Here is a 19005-nt window from a genome sequence, read left to right as displayed (position 1 = left end):
CTGTGTTCAAGATACAAACACTCAGTCTGTTTTGTTATGTAAGTTTTCATTTAATAAAATTACACCTAGAGTGGCCTCTAGGGGCACATGCAAATCACTAAGACTTCTCAGACAAACATACATCAGTTGGGCGCGTGTCATTTACCAACTACTTCTTCCGAAGGTAACAGCCAGGGTCAGCAGAGGATCTTGTGTCCTTCTGACAGTGAAGCTGAAACCTGTCAAATGCGTAGCAGTCCAAAACCCACTTCATAGAAACCTAGCTCTCTGCAGTTTCACACTTCTTTGGCTTATTAGATGAGGAGGGATTGAATCCCTAAATTGGCTTTTCTACCAATAAAAAATTGGCACAAAGTCATGACCTAACAGGTCGCTTCTGTGCAATGAAAATCAATGAATTAACTGCTAGGGACACCTAGACTAGTCCTTTTCTGTATGAGACTTAAGAAAGTTTATCAAGGATTAAGTCCACTTGAAAAGAATGCTGTCAAGCTTGGAAAAAAATTTACTATCACTCCCATATAGAGCAGTGTGATATTACATCAGCAATGCAATGTGTTGAAACCATGAATGAACATTTGATGTGGTATTTCACAATGCCCTAAACCTCAACTGCCTTTGTAAACACTATTTATAGGAGGCCAGGCTTGCTTATACTGGAACTATGCTATCTTGGGAAATGTAGGGCTAATGTTTACTCTTGCCAAGCACTTCTTCCCTTATGAAAAGTTTGAAATTTTAAAATTTAGACTCTTCTGAATCATTCAGATCCAAAGGAATCTCAGTAAATATTTAATTTGTCAGCTTGGCAATAGTTAAATGGCATTGTGTTCATGGTATGAACAGCTGCGAAATGCATACACTGTCTCCTGACATGGGTCCTTGCCGTTTGTTTGTTGTGATACGCCTATGTGAGAATTCACAAGTCAGGGCTCAATCAAATTTCCACCAAAGGAAATGAAAGCTGGATTTGGCCACCTATATTTATTTAGCAGCTCACAGCTACAGACTGAATAACTGCTTTTTGTTATTGCTGTTGTCCGTATCACCTCTGTATCTGGAAAGATGCAGTCACAGTACTGAAAAACGGAGAACAGGCTAAGACGTACACAATAAAGGAGCCCTAGGTGCAGTTTCACCATTCAGGTCTGCTAAATTTTGTATCGCAGCCTTTTTCTCTTTCCAGTCTTCACTGACTGCTGAGACCTCGATCCCGTGTGGAGCCAGCTTGCATCGGGAACTTTCTCAAGTGGATTTTCACCCCTGTGTAAGCACAAGGGCCTGCATGTGGTGGTCAGTGTTGGGTCTTTGCACTGGTCACGGAGTCTTTGCAATGGGGTAGCACCCATCATGTGCTTATCCTACAAGAAGGACAAATTATATATATGTATATACATACATATATAGATATAATGTACAGAAATAAAACCGCGCCATATGACAGCCCATCGGTGCAGGGGAAGTGGGGAAGGCAGCCCTGGGCCGAGGCTGAGCGGGACCCTCAGCTCAGGCCCGGTCCCTCGTGCGGCCCGGCTGGGACCCAGCTGCTCCCGCCGCCCCCAGCGCTCAGATTCACAACGGGAGCGAGTTTTAGACGAACCAGCCGCAGCTGGGACGACCCGGACACGCTCAGGGCCCTGAGACCGGCGGCTCCGGGGGGCGCGGGGACACCCCGGGCTCGGGGGGCCCGGTGGCGGGGGCAGCGGGGGAGGGGCAGCCGCGACCCGCCGCCCGCGCTGGGGCCGCCCGGGACGAGGCGCGGCCTCGCGGGGGCTGAGGAGAGGCGCGCGCGGGCGGCGCGGCCCCGGCGGCTGCGGGCGGCGCTCGCGCCACCGCGCCCGGCCGCCGGGAGCGCGCCGGGGAGGCTGCGGGCGGCGGCCATCTTCTCTCCACAGCCGGCTGCTCCCCCAGTGCAAGTGAAGCAGCCCCGCCAGCCCCCTCCTCCGCTCCCTCCCTCCTCCTTCTCCTCCTCCCTCCCACTACACTCAGCCGTTGCCGCCGGTCAGAAAGGGGGCGACCGGGGAAGCGAAGGCCGCGGGGCGGGGAAGGCGGGGGGGGGGGGGGGGGGAGGGGGGGGAGACAGGCCGGGCCGCCGTGAGGGGAGAAGCCCCGCGGGGGCGGGCAGCGGGGGCTAGCCGGCGGCGGGCGGGCGGGCCGCGGGGTGCCAGCCCGGGGGGTTCGCGCCTCCCCGGGGCCGGCGCCGGCCCCTCCGCTCGCCCCTGCCGGCCGGCCGGCGCCCCCTTTGCGGGGTCAGCTCGGGGGGCTGGACCCCGCTCTAGATGGGATAAGCTGTAAACATGTTTAGCTTTGAAGGGGATTTCAAAACGAGGCCCAAGGTGTCTCTCGGAGGAGCGAGTAGGAAGGTAAGAAACGGCGCCTGCCTCCGCGTTTGTGTCTGTGTCGGTTTCCCTCGGCCCCCTCTGCCTTCCCTTCTTATCGTTATTTTTGCCATTGGGCCTTCAGAAATGGGAGCAGCTATGACTAAGGTTTAATAGAGGGTGAGGAAAATCCTCCCCTCCCGATGATGTGTTTCTCTCGTCTCGGCTCTGTGTTGGATTTTTTTGTGTGTTTTTTTGTTTGTTTGTTTGTTTTCTTGTTGTTTGGTTTTTGGGTTTTTTTTTTGATCAGGCCCCACACACCATCCCAGGTTTGCAGCGTGGTAAGAATTGTGGGAAGCGAGGAAATGTCTCCTTAGCTCGTCCCGGTTGTCCCCGTCTCCCCCCCCCGTCCCCGCCCCGGTAGCAACCCGGTTTGTTGTGGCTGGGAGCACCTCCCGAGCAGTTCGGTTCGAGGGCTCCCGGGGTGAAGGAGGGAAGGACTCGGACACCTCCTGTAATTTCTTTGCAAAGGGAAAGTCTTGCGTGGGCCCGCCTCGTTGGAGAGATGGGGGGAGAACAACAGCCTTACACAACTCGAGATCAACGCAGATTGCTGGGGGAGGCTTCACCCACGTGAGTGAGGGTTGCCGGGTCACAGCTTTAGCTTTTCTCTGTCAGGTTCACGTTCAGTTCAGTTTGTCGTGTGCAGGGTGAGTAGCAGTTAATTGTCTGTTGTACCAGACTATTGTATATCCTTGTGTTGATGGCAGAGAGGCGAAGTGGTTTATTTAGATCTTGCTGACTGGACAGAGCAGTCAAATGTTTAGACGAGGACTGAAGGGCATAGAGCGACTGAAGAATAAGCGAAAGGACAAGGCGTTTTTAGAAATGGCCTGGCTTGTAAGGGTTGCTTTAATTCACTTCTAAAATATTACTACCCATGTCATCATTGGACATGATTGTGTGGGAAGCCGAGTGTTTCAATTAATATGTTTGAACCTTAATACGGGTAAAAATAAAATTTATGTTATTGTGCACTGTAGGCAAGTTCGGCTCCCTGAAACTTTTAAGGTTTGGCAGTACAGTTAGGAAACTAGTTTAAAATACTGCACTATGTGCTACTAAAATCACAGTGAAGTTTGCATTTTGGTGGATTGTTTTACATCATTTATTAAGGAGAATGTGTAACAGAACTGTATTTAAATTGTGCAGCTTTTCATCTAAATAATCTTCCGTGTATCTTAAGACATTTCTATTCATTAGATTACATACAATGGCATTACATGAGTGAAAAATACCATAAATATTCCCCAGCAGAAGTAGGAATTGGCAGAACATGCCCTGGTCCTCAGCTGAACGATTTAGGTACTTTGCAACTTCTAACACTGACTTTCTAATAGTGTTCCTTGCAGAACATACTTCCTTCTACAGAAGTAAACAGCTGTCATAACAGCTTCTTTTATACCTACTGATTTCTTCATAAGAGTTCAGCAGAATTCTATTTTATTTTAATCATACGGACAAATTTATTAATGTTGTACAGGTGTAAATTTCCAAGGGCAAATATTAAAAGGTAAAGGAAGTGGAAACTGAAGTTGATGCATAACCTTCACTCTGTCCAATACAGAGGTTGTGTGTCATGGTCTGATTGATACTGACTAGTGCACAGATTTGATGATTTCACATTGGTACGCTGAAGTGCTTGTGCTGCGTCAATGCAAATCAGTTAGTTGTGGCTTTGTATGTCATGTTTATATGGATGTTGTAGAATAACCTTGAAATAGCTGCTTATTTTCAGAAACTATGTACAGTACTAATGAAAAAAATTGTTTAAACAGTACTAAGAAAGCAGTTTACCTGAATTTATATGTAAACGTATTACAGCAGAGATTGGTGTGGCAAGTGTTTACATGGATTCCAGGAGCTTCCATTATTTCACGTCCCAGGCTCCTTGTTTTCTCATACCTATAGACTTCAGTTTTACAGAAGGCTAAATTATAAAATGTTTCCTTTTAGCATTTTGGGCACATGGAAAAAATGTTCTTTGATGAACTCCCTTGCCTTCCAAATGTGTATAATTTTAGAGAGATACAGTTTATAGTTCCAAACTTGCACCTCTGTGATGCTTTATTAGTTAGCTGGGTGCTTAGTACTGCATGTTTTGATTCCTTTAGTAGAATAAAGCACTACCAGAAGTACAGGTGAAATCTGTATACAGGCTGCTTAATGCTAAGAATAACTCTCTGCCCTGTTTGGGGAAGCTTCGCAAATATTGTTGCACCTGCATAGATAGCTCCATTAGCAAAACCCTCCCAGGGGCTGGATATGAAAGCAGGGACTCCAGTTCAAAGAGCTAGTCAGTGCTAAAGATGCCAGCAGTCTTCCTGATGTGGATACAACTATGCCAAAATAAATGATCAGCAAAACTGACTATTAAAAGTATGATTGTTTGCAGCTGCAGTTATATCAGCAGAATAACTGTGTCGGGCACAGGTCACGTGTCAATGCCCTGTCTTACATTGCATTGCCTGTTTGTAGTGTTTCTTTAGGCCTTGCAAGAGGCTGACCTCAGTAAGTCCTTATTATAGGCACAATAATAGAAATACAGCTGAGGACTTGTGGCTACTAACTTTTATGGCATTTTTTAATTATAAAAGTAGAGAGCTTCAGGTTGGTTTTTACTCTGTTTGCATCTTATGTTCATATGTGTTATGATGGTCTGACTGTGAATGCTGTAGAGGGCCGTTTCAATCCAACCAGACCTTTTGCCAGAAAAGTAGTATTTTTGTTAAAATCCTGAGTTGCAAAATTAATGTTCTCAAAATTACTACCCCTGTGACTGATTGTAACATTTTAATGTTGCATTGTACATCAGTGTAAAAATACAGATGGTATTGTCAGTGTTTGGACTTTTCCCTCCATATCTACTTTCAGAAACTTGCTGATACATTTGGGCATTAGTTATATAGGAGTTTGAGGGTCTAGGTACTGTGTCTTATTTACAATATGGTAAGTTTGTTTAATTTTTGAGATTGCTTGTTGTTACCTTTAAAACAATTTCCTTTATGAGGCTCTTCAAAAGATATTTTCAGATTGTTTTAATTGTAACTGGCAAAACATATTTTTTTACTTCTGAAGTAAAATAGCCTCCAAAAAGGAATACTGTTGTTGGAGTTCTATATGGTAATGCCTTGAATTACGCACGGACTTTTTGTACGGGACTGTAATTATTGCCTAAAAGGCTGTGGCTGCAAAATTTGTGTGGTATGTCAGGCAGGAAAGAAGACATGCATCTGAAGAGTTGGTTTGGGGTGCAGTTCAAATTGAACTGAACTAACCGAACTGTGCAGTGGAATGAAACAGGTGGTTCCTACCTCGTCCTTTGTGTCTCGTATAGTGAACATGTTTTGCAAGGTGGAGTGTCACCATGCCTTCTGGTGGCAGCTATTAGGTTTCATTAATTTTATCATGAAGTTGGACTCTTGGTGGCATAGCACAGAATCTGTTTAACCATGCTTGATTTGGTATGGTCAGGCCCAGTGTTCCTTTATTAATTTTGCCAGTGTTAAGAGAAACACGAGGTACTAGTCCTTTAGTTTATCATGCAGGGGGATACCCATGCCTGTGCTGAGATGCACAAAGGGCTCTGTAGCTCCACATTATTCATTTAGGTTGTGAAATAGGTTAATGACATCTTGTAAGCCTTTAACAGGAAAAATAGTTAAAAGGCTTTTGCTAAGTCAAATGTACAGTATCACTTGAGATATCCAAAACATGCTTCTATAAATTCCAAGACTGTTTTAAATAGAGTATTTTAAAATTATCATACTGGTATGAGATAGTTTAAAAATAAATTCCTTTTCAGGAATTTGTACTACAGATGAGTTAGCACTGTTGTGAAAGTGAAACCAACTTCACTGTGTTTCTTTTTGTGTTTTGGTTTTGTTGTTGTGAAACGTGGAAAATTACTAATGAACCAATAGTGATGATTCCATCTGTATTTTAAAAAAGTCTCTGTAATTTTAATATGGACATGTTTAGTAATAAAAGATCTCAGTTTACAAAGTTTGTCTATGTTTTATTTTAGTAGCTACTGACATGCTTTCTTAAATTAATAGCATAACATTAAGCATTAGATTCCTTTATATTCCTCCCCCCAGCTGAAGTGCAGACATACAACTCCAGAAGCACCTTGTTTGGTCTTTGTTTTCTATATTCTATATGTGAAGTAACTTCTTGTGGAATAAGAATTAATGATTTAAAACCAGTAGGGTATAAGATTGCCAGTGAATGGAGAAATCTTTGCACATGTTGGAATTGCTTATGGTGATAGCTGTCTGTAGGATTTAAAAAAAAAAAAAGGGACGTATTTAAAAATGGTTTTGTTTCTGTCTTAATGATTAGTTGAAGAAAGTTGTTAATTTCAGGAAAGGAGAATTACTGTTTTGTTATACCTTACTTGAACCTACATTAGGTGGCAATGGAAATGAAATGATGCTAGGGATTTATAGTATAGGATTTCTTGATTATAATTACAAATTTACAATTTATTTTTGAACAGTGGAAAAGAATTGCACTACTTTGCTCTGTAAGACTGGTGTCCCGTAAGGCACATGGTTAGATATTACGCAAGTACATACTTCATTGTGAGTCAGGACTGTATTTTGTCCAGATCATTCGAACGTCAAAGCCTGCGTCCTGAAATGCTCTTTGAATTTCAGATCTGTGGTGTGGAAATACGATGAGACCATCGTGTTGTAAAATAATGACTGTCAATAGGAAACTATTATCAATGTACACTAGATTCTTTTGGATTTTTCTCCTCTTGGTAACATTTTAAATTCTCCTCGTTTCAAAGGAAGCTACGAGTGATGGAGTTGAAGTTAGCTGACATCAGTGATTACACTGCTGTTTTCTCAAATTCAAAGAAAAAATTTCTGCTTTTATAGATATATTTTTCCCCCTGCTTTTTTCTGCGAAAATGAAAAGTCACTCAACTACAATGATGCATACAATATGTGTCTTAAAAATCATAATAGAGACAAACGGAGTAAATTTAAAGGCAATTTGTTTACATTTCATTTGGCCTCTAGACCCTTCAGTCAAGTCCTGATTCCACTGTGCGTGTCTTCGTAGCTGTCATGATAAAAGTGGTTTCAGATACTCCCTACATCCTACAGTAAAAGTTGAGCTAAAATGCTGAGATGCTTTCTAGCAAGCACTATGACATTGATTTCCGTGATGCCAGGCTTTCCCTGGCCTAATGCCTCTTCTTGGCTGTATTTTAAGTACTTTAAAACACCTTTTTTCTAGAAGAAGGTCTTCTCTACATGTAAACGTAATTATTATGTGAATAATCAGAGATAACGAGGAGCCACAAACTGTTTCAAAGCGGAATTTTCCAAGCTGCTGAACATGTTTTACTCAGGCTGGCTGAGCTGCCTGTCCAATGGAATTTAAATTGTTGAGGTCCAGTTCAAGACACTGTGTGTCTTTAAAAATGCTAATTTCTTTTAATATTCAGAGAAACCAATAGAAATGGAGTTTATCTTGTCTGAAATAATGTTGGGAACTAGAAACATTGTTGGGAGCCACTTTAGAGGGGGATATGTCCCACTGCCCACCTTTGTTCTCTACAAATAAATGCTACAAAATCTTCCTTTTCTTTTTTGGACTTGATAAATATTTATGTTGGAAGGAATTTTGTTCTATAAACACCTTAGGTCACTTCATTTGCTTTGGAAATTGTTATTGATTTTTATGTGGTTCAAGCTAAATTCAGCTGAAAAGTCACATTCCTCATTTTAAGGAAAGAAAAAAGATGCAAGTTCCTGGGTTTTGTAGATGAAAACCATACAAGATTTTACAATTGTCCCAAAAGTTGAAAGATCAAGTGCTTATTTGCTTTTCCATGAAAATTTCCTAAAAGGCATGCCTTGTACCTTGCATGATCTATTGTAATGTTAAATAGAATAGCTTTCTCAACTAAAGAAAGAAAATGAATTACAAATAGATCTCAAAGGTTTGTTAATTTTTTGCATCAGTGTATTTTTGTTGTTGTTTTTTTTAAATTGTGCTCAGTGTTTGGACAGTGCCAGAAAATTAATTAGTCAATTTCACCTTTGCATCTGGCATGTTTTGGTTTTAAATATATTTCTGTGGAGCTTAACATGACTGCTCAGGAGTGTTTCAGATTTTAAATTTCAGATTTTAAGAGACAACAAATGCTGGAAGTACTTGGAAAAAAAATTATTCTTTTTCTGAACCTGAATTTTGAACTAAGAGGGCTGAAAGCTTATTACCACTCTCAATGCAGAGTGTTAAAATGACAAAAAAGAATCATTATTTGTTTGTTTATGTTATTTGGGCTTTGTGTAGGATGTGTAAAGGGTAGGAGTTTTGTAAACATACTTTTGCAACTAAGACTGTATTTCAGCAAAGTGAGGACGAGAAAGCAGTCTGAATTACATTTTTTTTTCATTATGTGTTTAATTGGCATTTTTAAAGCACTGATGTTGTTACCTTGTTGGGTGTGGTTTTTCTCGTCAACTGGTGTGTTACAGCAGTGGTGTGACTTTGAACTTTGCTGTGATGAATAATACGGTACATAGCAGTTTCATCCTGATGTATACATTAACATTTCAATATTACTTAACATTTCTTTGATGATAGTCGCAAGCTTTCCTTTCTATCTACTGTCCTCCATCTGCTTCCTTGTTTTTACCTTTTTCTCCCTCCTTGTCTTACTTTTTAAGTTATCATCCATAATGTCACATTGTGTTTTACTGTCACATACTGTTTCTTTGCTTGCTTGTTTCTTTGTGTCATGCCTCATGTATTTGGTGAAGAAAATGTCTCTAATTGGGCTTTTCATGGTCCTGGAGCTTGAGCAACCTCCTTGCTAGAGCCTGAGGTTGGTTGTCTTTACGATTATAAGCTGTTGGAGGAAGGAGCAGACAGGAAGGGGGCTGCTAGTGAAGCACTAAACATTGTATGAAACCACAGACAGTGTATTCCCTCTTCTGCACTTTGGAGGTCAGCTCCTGAAGAAAGACTACATCATAGGAACTGTCAAGAATTTTATTCAGTAAATGGCTTTTTGGTCTTTCTGAATTAGGGTTGAAGGAATCCAAGACAAGCTGATGCTTCGTTCCCCCTAAAAATGCCTGCCTGCCTGTCTGTCTTAGTAGGTAGACTTGATAACTGACATCTGCCTGTCTGGCAGGTGAAGAAAGAAGAGAGTGTGACCATCACAGAAGTGAGGGAAGGAAGATGGGGGGTAGGAATGAGCTAGGTTTGATCTTTGGAAGTTACTGTTGGATGGATCCCGTACTGTGAGTTGCTCTGGCTGTAGCTACGCAGGAAGAGATGGTGGAATGGCGGCTGTAGCTGTCAGCAGTCACATGACCATATAGATAGGAGTTGTCAAATGTACATCACTTTCTGTAATGCTGTTGTCATTCACAACCAGCCACAGAACAAAAGCTACTGAGTTTTGCTCTTTTTCAATGTGCTGTTTTATTAAGAGGCAAGGCAGGGAGGATTTCAGAGATGACAGTGCAGTTAGCTGTCTGTGAGAAATGAGTTTTTTAGAAGGCCCTTTGTAGGCAAAGAAGATTATTTCATAGTTCTTTTCGTCTCTTTTCCACAGCAAGTTTATTTTCTATTGCATATTTACTGTTACTTTTTAATTTCTGAAGGGGCAGTGTACTCCAGTTGGGTTGAAAAACTCTGAAGGAGATACATTTTTCTTGCATTTAACTTAAATATGTTCTTTAGTCATAGTTATGATTCCATTTCTTTATGTTTCTGATCTATGTGTGTCTTGTGACCAATAGTAGTATTTGACCCATAATAATTTTTCAAGTGGGATGTACTTACCTGAATATTTTGTGTTGTTTTAAGACAGTTCCTCTACTGTATTTATTTTTTACTTTAACAAGTTGGTGTTTTTCTTTAAAAGTACTCAAAGCAAGTATGTGTCATTGACTAAAAACTTAGTTTTGCTGTTTCTTTAAAGAAACAGTGGATTGTTTAAAGAGTGCTTGCTTCAGAGACCCTATTACCGATCAATGCAAAGTCGGTGATACAGTATGTGAGGATACACTGCCCTCTTAGATCTTCTCCCCTCCCCCCAGTACTTAAAATTATTTTTTTCTGATAAGCACTCTGGCTGCTTATTTTCCTTTCTCTACTAATCTCTTGTGTTTACTGTGTGTGTATTTTTTTGTTTTGGTACTGTTCAGTTTGTCTTCCCTTTTCTGTATGTTCTTTTGCTTTTTCTTTCAATCTGCTCTGTAGTGTAAGAACAAATTCAGCAGCATTGCTTCTAAGCAGAAATGCTCTTTCCATGGCGCTGCTGCAGAATTAAACTCTAACACATTGAAGAGAGACCACTTTTTGGTACACTGATCACTTCTGAATAGGAACATTTCACTAACTTCTTTAATGCATTGGGTATCAGCTGTTGAAAATGTAGTATTCGATTTAAAAATGTCCTGAAACTTTAAGCCATCTGTTATTTCTTAATTTAGTACATTATTTTGTCTTTTTGTGTGTGTGAGGTCAGAATCTCTTGCCTCATCTTGCCAAGCAGGCTGGGAGTCTTTCCTATTGCTTGAGTGGAGATGCATTGTCTTATGTATGGATTTTGTTATGATTTGTTTATACTGTGTTTAACACATGAAAAAAACCCTGTCTTTAGAGGGCAATAGCTGTAGTTAGTGGTGTGTTTGGCCGTAAATGCTGTCTTTAGAGGAAAAGATGGTTAACCTTCTTGTGGGATTTTTTTTCTTTACGCTCCAGTAAGTGATCAGAAATATAAACCCAATTTTAAATTCATTTTTTTGCATCTATGTTTTTCTCTTTCAGTGACCTGCGTTAAAGTATCTTCTATCTTAAAGAAATCAGGAGAATCATGACCTTGTTTCTTCTGTATTGTCAAAAAATAAATGCAGAAGACTTCTGCCCTCAGTTTTTGTATCTGCTTATAGACATTGAAAATATTCCACCACAGTTGTTTTAAATGTGGTTAAATATTTTATAAATTTTTGTTTGCCAACTCCAAATTTATTTTTATGTATTCAGATATAATAATTATCATCTTGAGTGTGTTTTATTTCTTAACTTCTCTAGACTAGCAAGGGTATAGGGAGAAGAGGAAGTAGTTACATGTGTCATAGAGGCAAAAGACAAAATTCCTTAAATCTCTTGTCTGTTTTAGACTGGATTTGGGAAGGTGCTAGGGTAGTTTAAACTCTTACTGTCTGCAGTGGGAGCTGAGTACTCTGCGTCAAAAAGGGATTATTTTGTATATTTCCTTGGAAACTACACAGAACCATCCAGTAAGAGATTCTTGCAAATAAAGCTTTGTTTATGTTTTGAAATCAATGCGTACTGATTTAGCATTGTGGTTTAAAAGCTAAGGCACAGGTTTTCTATTATAATGGTATTGTTCTTTAGAGGCCTCATGAATACTTAAGTATTCTTTTTCTTTTTCTCTATTGGAGAGATCACAATCCTGAAAGTTTCAGTTCCTAGCCTTTACCTGGGTGAAGAGTTCAAAATTTTAAAAGACAAAATTCTTACTGTTTATGTTATGTATGTCTGTTTTGGCATCTTTTCCAGACAAGTTTTGAGGAAAAGGATAAGTAAATATAAGAGCTTAGTGCTATTTTGCAAGTGAGACAAAAGAATGGGGGCTTTGGTACAGTGGTTACTTTGAACATGCCACAACTTGCTATACACACCTGGGCCAGTGACTTAGTGCGCTTCAAGCAAGGAAAACACTCTGTAAACATTTGGTACTACCTGGTAGGATTGAGACTGTTCTGTTTCAGCTCCCCCATTTGTAAATGGGTGATACTTGCCTGGATAATTGGGATGCTGAGAAGACAAACCTGGACAGGCATCAGTACAGTTCACTGCTATTTGCTTGTCCCTTTTCTTTTTACATAACTTCTCGCTGTTGGTGTGCTTTTGAGAGGGCTGCATTGTCTGTATTTGTAAGCGTGGAAAATGATTAACGCTTAATTTTCTCAAGTGTTTTATGTATTGCAAATTAACGAACAATCTCCAGAGTTAAGTCTATATTAAATATCATAAACACATTTGAATCATGTTTGAATGAAAATGCAATAGTATCTTTATTTGTGTCTTATAGGAAGAAAAGGCTTCTCTCCTGCATCGTACTCAGGAAGAAAGGAGGAAACGAGAGGTAAAGTAGACTGTAAGCGTTTGCATGCACACTGGATTCTTTTGGCTTTTTTTTGCTAAGGTACCATTGACAGTCCAAAGTACTTCTCCTGCAGTTTACTTAGTTCAGGAATATTTTGTTGCAGTTTACAAGTTCTATATAGTCTTCAGGTGTACTAGAATTGACAAACTGTTTGACTGCTTTTAAGATGCTTCCCAGAAGTGATTTTCATCTCAAAAGAAGGTACTTAAACATGCACTGGGTGCAAAGGGAATTCTTCCCTTTTGTTTTGGTGCTCATTGAATCTAGTCTTTGTCAAGAAGACAGGTATTTGGCTAGTAACTGCCTTTTTTTGCCATTTCTGTAATCTATTACTATGGGTTGATCTCAGCAAACTGTCTTCTACTCCTGGTTCTGCTATGGTTTCTTGAATGACCCTCAGTAATTGACTTACCCAGAGCGTGCATCCTCAGTTCTTTGGAGATGAAGTCAGAACAATGATACTTGAATGCATCCTACAGTGCATTGAAATCACCTGATAATTGAGGAGCAATGAGGAGCTGATGTGTGAGGCTTTAGGAGACCTTAATACAGGTTTATAATGGAAGCTTACTGCCATGGATTATTCATTCTGGAATGATGCAAAGGAGGAATAGGCATTGAAAGGAAAAACCACTAGCTTTAAACATTAATAGACGTGGCAATATCAAAATAAAATTTAGTAGTATGGAATTAAAGTGAATATGTTCATTTTGTTGGATTTTTTTCCCCTCCTCCTGATATGAGCTGAAAAAAATTTGGTCTTAAAAATGATTTAACAAGTATAACTGCATAGGTTTCGTGCTGATTAAGAAAACAGCTGTTTGGCGCTTAAAGGTGTTTTTGACCCTTGCTAGATTAAACACAATTTATGCAGTGGCACCTCTCTTTCTGAGAATAGTTACTGCTTTTTTTCCTTTCCAACCTGGGTGTATAGTTATGGACCAAGTTTAAGTATGAAGTTACTAGGGTTTTGCCAGTTAGTTCAGAATGCTGTGTTGCGCATCAAATTTATGATCAGTGAGTCCTTACCAACATATGCAAAAGTATGTTTTTGTGCTTCATAAGCTTTTTGCCCTATATTGAAATAACCCATTCAGTTGCTTAATTCTGCCTGCTGCTAAGCTGATGCAGTGTCATGTGCTCATAGCTGTATATGTGCATGCATACACACAATGGTTTTCTGTGGCATGTATCAGATTCTTACAAAATGAACGGCTCCTCTGAGAATAAAATCAGTTATGGCTTTTAAAAAAATGCCTGTAGCAGAATCTTAGCAATGACTTCAGACTTAAAACCTTTGCAATTGTGGGTCACTAATTGACAATTATGTATTCTAGAATAAAACCTGTACCTAGAGAAAAAGAGAAGGTATCTACTTTTTAGTCGAGCATTACATTATGATTATGGAGAGATAGTGCCTCTCTGTAATTGAAACTCTCTCCTGTTTGCCCCCATACTTTGCACTTTTACTGTTAGATAACTTTGAAGAGAAAAATATCCTTTGGCTTATCAAAATTTTGATTTTGATCCGTGCTTTAGAGATAATTGGAGTCTTTCAAGTGTATGCTTATTCAGAGAAATTGCTTTAGGAACTGGGATTTCCGAGAAAAAATAAAATAGGCATTGGACAGCAGTTTCATCTGGTGTTTCTCAGGACAGTTCAGGTTGTTTTTTAAGTTGCATGTCTTTATGGATAATAAATCAGAAATCAAGCTTTTGCGGGTAGAAAGTTTATGTGAACTTTCCCAAATGTATTTTATTGAAATCTAGAAAAATGTTTTGGTGTTTTGTTTGGTGTCTGGTAGCCCTTAGAATTATGGGCTCATTCTAGTCCATGGATTGGTCAGGATAAAATGTCTTTTCTTAAAGAGGCTTCTCTGATTTTTGCTCTTTGTACTTCCTCAACCACTGGTTTGTAGGTCTAAGTTCATGAGCAACTATTTTACTTCCCCCTTTCATCCCCTAAAAAACTATATGGACATTGTTAGAAACCTAATTACAGTAGCCACTTCCTTTAGGTATTTATTATGATGGGGTATGCTGGGGGTGTTGTCAAGGAACTTACTGACTGCACTTTCTGTATTGCCTTAAGCAGGCTGGGTTTCAGTTCCTCAGAAACTGATACATTGTAAAGGGATGATTTTAATTACTCCTCCTAGGTACTGAGGAAGAAATCTTAAAATTACTCACTTAATATGTCTTGTTTGAAGGAGAAAGCAAGAATGTTTATTAATTTTTGTACTGTGCTCCTGAGCTTAAAGCATTTAGCCTCATTTTCCTTTTGACAGCAGTATTGTTTCCAAATAACTGATGGGGTTTTTTTGCGGCTTCCCCCTCCCCCAATCTAAACTGCACCAGCCTCATAATACTGATGTATTATTTGAATGGAAACAAATAAGCAAGGCTTCAATGTTAGCTGACATATGCAGAAAGAGAAATGGTGTAATTGAATTTGATGAATTCTTCAACATTTTAGTATTAAGACTTTGTCTAATGAAATACGAAAGTGTTTTATTTTGACTTACATAGTATTATATACTTGTTGAGTATTAAAAATTATTTTGCAGTGTCTTAATGGTAAATCTACACTTAAAAACATAAAAAGCTTTCTCCCTGACGTATGTGTATTGGATGCAAACCTTCAAAGATTTTATTTTACTAACAATTAGTGCTTAATTTTAATTAAAAAAAAATATCCTTTTGAATACAAATATATTTGTTAAAATGGTAGAAATTAGAGTCAGTTCCACAATGCTGATTTCAGTTTTCTTGCTTTGTTTTACAGGAAGAGAGGCGGAGGCTGAAAAATGCAATAATAATCCAGTCATTTGTAAGAGGGTACAGAGACAGAAAACATCAAGTAAGTACTTTTTTATTTAGGTAGATGTAAAATAGTTTTGCTGAAAGTGAGACTTTCTAGTAAAGAATAATTCCATTGGTAAATCTTCATCTTTTTGAGTATTGTGTGCCCACAAAGTGGAAGTTTTCTCCCTTTTGATGTTTTCATTTGAACCTCAGTATTTTAGTAGATGGACGTTTATTCTGCAAAGCATGTGTGTGACACTGGACTTCAGTGGGATTACACAATGTTTTTTTGAGCTGATAATGCAAATGAAAACAACTGGGTATCAGCAGCTTTCACATGCCAGTGGAGCTTTTTTTCCCCAATATGGCTAAGGTGGTAGTTTGAGTCAAAAAGATGTTCTTTCTAAGCTGCTGTTCGGTAGATTATTGTAAGAGTTGTATCTGTTTAAACTTGCTAATATTTATTGAGTGAACTAGATGAAAATGCGTGATGTGATATTCTTTACTTGAAAAGCAACAAATTTATTGCAATGTGTACTTTCTGAATTATAGAAAGCAGTTATGGCTTTAACTATGATATAGTCTGTATGTTTTAATCTCTTCACAAAAATATGTTGTATCCATTTTACTACTTTGTATCCATTTTGGATGCGAAGCTGAAATGAAGTTTTAAAAATGTTGCATCTCTGTTTTAAATCATGACCATTATTGATATATTGATGCATGTCTTATTTTTAAGTACTCTATCCAAAGAAGTGAATTTGATCGCTGTGCTAATTTGGCCCAATCTGGAGGAACCTTTTCCACTGCTAATGGAGCCAATTTGACTCTTTTAGTTCGTCAGTTACTCTTTTTCTATAGACAGAATGAGGATTCTAAGCGTTTGGTGAGTACTGTTACATACTTTGATCTGTAGGACTTATGTCGTGCGCTTTTAAAGTACTTTCACTTAAAAGATTTTGAAGGAATGCAAAAAAGTCTTTGGCCACTTTAGTAACTTCATTTAAGAATTCTGGCTTTTGCTGACGTGTACTCTGCTGTTTTTCATTTAGTCAGAATAAGTTAAGAGTTAGATTTCATATGTATACGCACATGCAGAATCTGAAAGAAAGCTTTGAAAAATCCTGTTTGTATTATTATTTTATCAAAATTAATATACTTCTATTAGATTTTAATTTTTAAATAATATTTTCCACTTAGCTCTCTGGTCATTCCAAGGGTGTTTGGGTTGTTGTTTTTTTTGTCTGGGTGTTGTTCCCATCCCTGTCGTGTCGTCCGCCCCCCGCTCCCCCCGGTCAGTAATGCTGGCATATCAGTTACAAAGTCACTGCAAATTTCCCAAACATATGAGTACGTATGGTTCATAGCTAGTATTAATAATGGACATTAAAGAAATATGGCTATTTAAAACCAAAAAACGTAACAGATAAATTTGTTGCAAGAGTGAAGTTATTTGTGAGTAATTAAGTCTTAACATTGAAAATTTAGTACTAGCAGTCATGTATTTTATGTTGTATAACAGTTTTTTTTTTCTCGGCTGAACAGAATTGTCTTCGTTTATGTTTTGCAAGTCCTCCAAAGTTCTCCAAAACAGGATTGAAATATTACTCTCTGTGTTGTAATAAATAATATAACTTGTTGTTATAAACAGTAAACTTGTGCGGATCTTTTCCCAGGTATGGATGTGTCAGAATTTAATTAAACATAGTTCTCAGTTTGTTAAGCAATTGGATCGTCCAGACAGACTTACTTGCTTATTCCAAATAAAGAGACTGTTGGGGCTGTGTTGCAGGTAAATTCTTTTTTCTATGTGCTGCTATCTAAGACATGGTCAGAGATTATGTTGGGCACTTGTTGGCTTCTTTTTGGAGAGGCAAAGTATTAAATATAAATTTATTTTATGGGGAGGACTTTTTATGTTAAGTATGTGTATAGGCCATGGTGTAGGATACTGCTGTAAGACAATGGAATGTTCTTAAACTTCATTTACTTTCAAGTTCAACATGTACTTAAGGGATGCACTGCCTAGGAGCAGGCTTAAGTGTGTTCCTACTGCTTGCATATAGCAATATTTGTGGAAAATAGAAGGTTTTTTTGGGAGCCAATAGTAATTAGAAGATGTTATCTGAGTTAGACTAATGTTCCAAGGATATGGTTTGGATATGTTTTGTTTTAAAACTAGTATTCTATAAGAGGCTTTTCCTCACACTTTATTTTGGATTTAAGGCATGTTAATCAGTTGTATTACTGGCTTCAGTGGTACATTTATTATTTGTAGCGGGAGGATCACAGGAAGGTAAATCTGTCAAGATGACTTGAATATCTGGCAGCTAAAGCATAGTTTTAGAAGACAATGTATTTACTTTTACCAATAATAGGAACTGGTTATACTTTTCAGAGCCTTAAAACAGGTTTCTTTTCCTTTTAGTGTTGATACTTCTTTAAAAAATTGTTTCATTCAAGTCACTGAACCTTGTGTTCTTACAATTGTGTATAGTGTGTGTGTAATAAACACCAGATACTAAAGGAGACTTGAGTAGTGGGCTTCAAAGGAACACAGCTGCGATGTCCCTGGATTAAACTGTACATTTTTGCTACAGTTGAAATTGTGGTTTCGTAAATGCAGCTCTGTTAGTATTCCCACTGTCCTTTCCTGACTGGGTGATTTGGGGGAAAAAAAGCAATGGAAGAGGTATCCCTGCCTATACATACAGGGAAAATGGAGGAAGAAGCTGCTCTTAACTTCACCTTGCAGCATGATGATGCGTGTCTATTTGCTTTCTTGAGCTACTTTAATTTTCTGCAAAAGCTCAGAAAGTGTGCAGTGGGACAGTTAGCCAGAAATGTTGTTTCCCTGGGATAAGTTGAGATTCATGAGGAGCTGTAGCTTTTGATCCTGTGGAAAAAAAGTGACCATGTAATATCATAGCAAAAAAAAGTAGTTTGATCGCAGCTGCAAAAAAGGTCTTGTTATCAGAGTATCTTTTTTTCTGTTTAGTGAAATGTCTTAGCTATAGTGTCAAAGTAATTTTTGCTGTTAGGTCCCATTTTTCAGAATGGCTGAAAGAGAAAGCAGTTGGGTATGCCTAGATACCTCTCATACTAACAAATCCTTTTAATTCTAAACAGGCTCTTAATATTCACCATTTCTGTGGTTACTGGTAGCTGTTTCATAAGCAACGTGCTAAAAAGACAGGATGGTTGTACATTTTCAATATTTCAGTCCGTAATTAAAGACATATTGTTTTAGTTACACATACGACATTCCCCAGTGTTTGTTCCCAGCTTGTATTGCTCTGGGGCTTTCATGGCTTCATTTTTAATATGGGTAGTAATACATGTTGGAAAAACATGTATTACTCTCCGCTTCTCATCCAGTTTGGGCAGTAGACCTCCCAACTTTCAAGTCACTGAAAGCTGGAATTTAATAGGATTTAAAGAGGCAGTGCTATAATATTCATAGAAACCCTAAAATGAGGAATTATTATTATAAAGGTGTCTACAAAAAGATGTAGCTAAACTACTGAGAACGCTTGGCAACCAAGTAGAAATAAGTTACTTTAAAGTGAATGTGAAAGGTTTTTTGTAGCTCTATTTTTAAGTCAGTGTACATATGCCTGTGGTGAGGGAAGAGAAGTATCTTGT

General features: G+C 38.8%; 1 protein-coding gene across 3 annotated transcripts in view; it reads left to right on the top strand.

Moving 5' to 3' along the window:
- Positions 1 to 2080: 2080 nt before the first annotated feature.
- The window catches only part of UBE3C (ubiquitin protein ligase E3C), a 77020-nt gene continuing 60095 nt past the window's right edge, over positions 2081 to 19005 (top strand). Inside the window, exons 1-6 of one of the 3 annotated variants that reach the window (XM_056334563.1) lie at positions 2081 to 2363; positions 2850 to 2951; positions 12481 to 12534; positions 15341 to 15415; positions 16100 to 16246; positions 17037 to 17152. In XM_056334563.1, the coding sequence (XP_056190538.1) occupies positions 2298 to 2363; positions 2850 to 2951; positions 12481 to 12534; positions 15341 to 15415; positions 16100 to 16246; positions 17037 to 17152 (560 nt within the window). In that variant the 5' untranslated portion in view covers positions 2081 to 2297. The remainder of the gene's footprint in view (positions 2364 to 2849; positions 2952 to 12480; positions 12535 to 15340; positions 15416 to 16099; positions 16247 to 17036; positions 17153 to 19005) is intronic. The other 2 variants (XM_056334561.1, XM_056334562.1) reach the window with 2 other exon arrangements.

The sequence above is a fragment of the Falco biarmicus genome, chromosome 4 (assembly GCF_023638135.1).
Source record: "Falco biarmicus isolate bFalBia1 chromosome 4, bFalBia1.pri, whole genome shotgun sequence".
NCBI lineage: Eukaryota > Metazoa > Chordata > Aves > Falconiformes > Falconidae > Falco > Falco biarmicus.
This window is presented reverse-complemented; position numbering and strand designations above follow the sequence as displayed.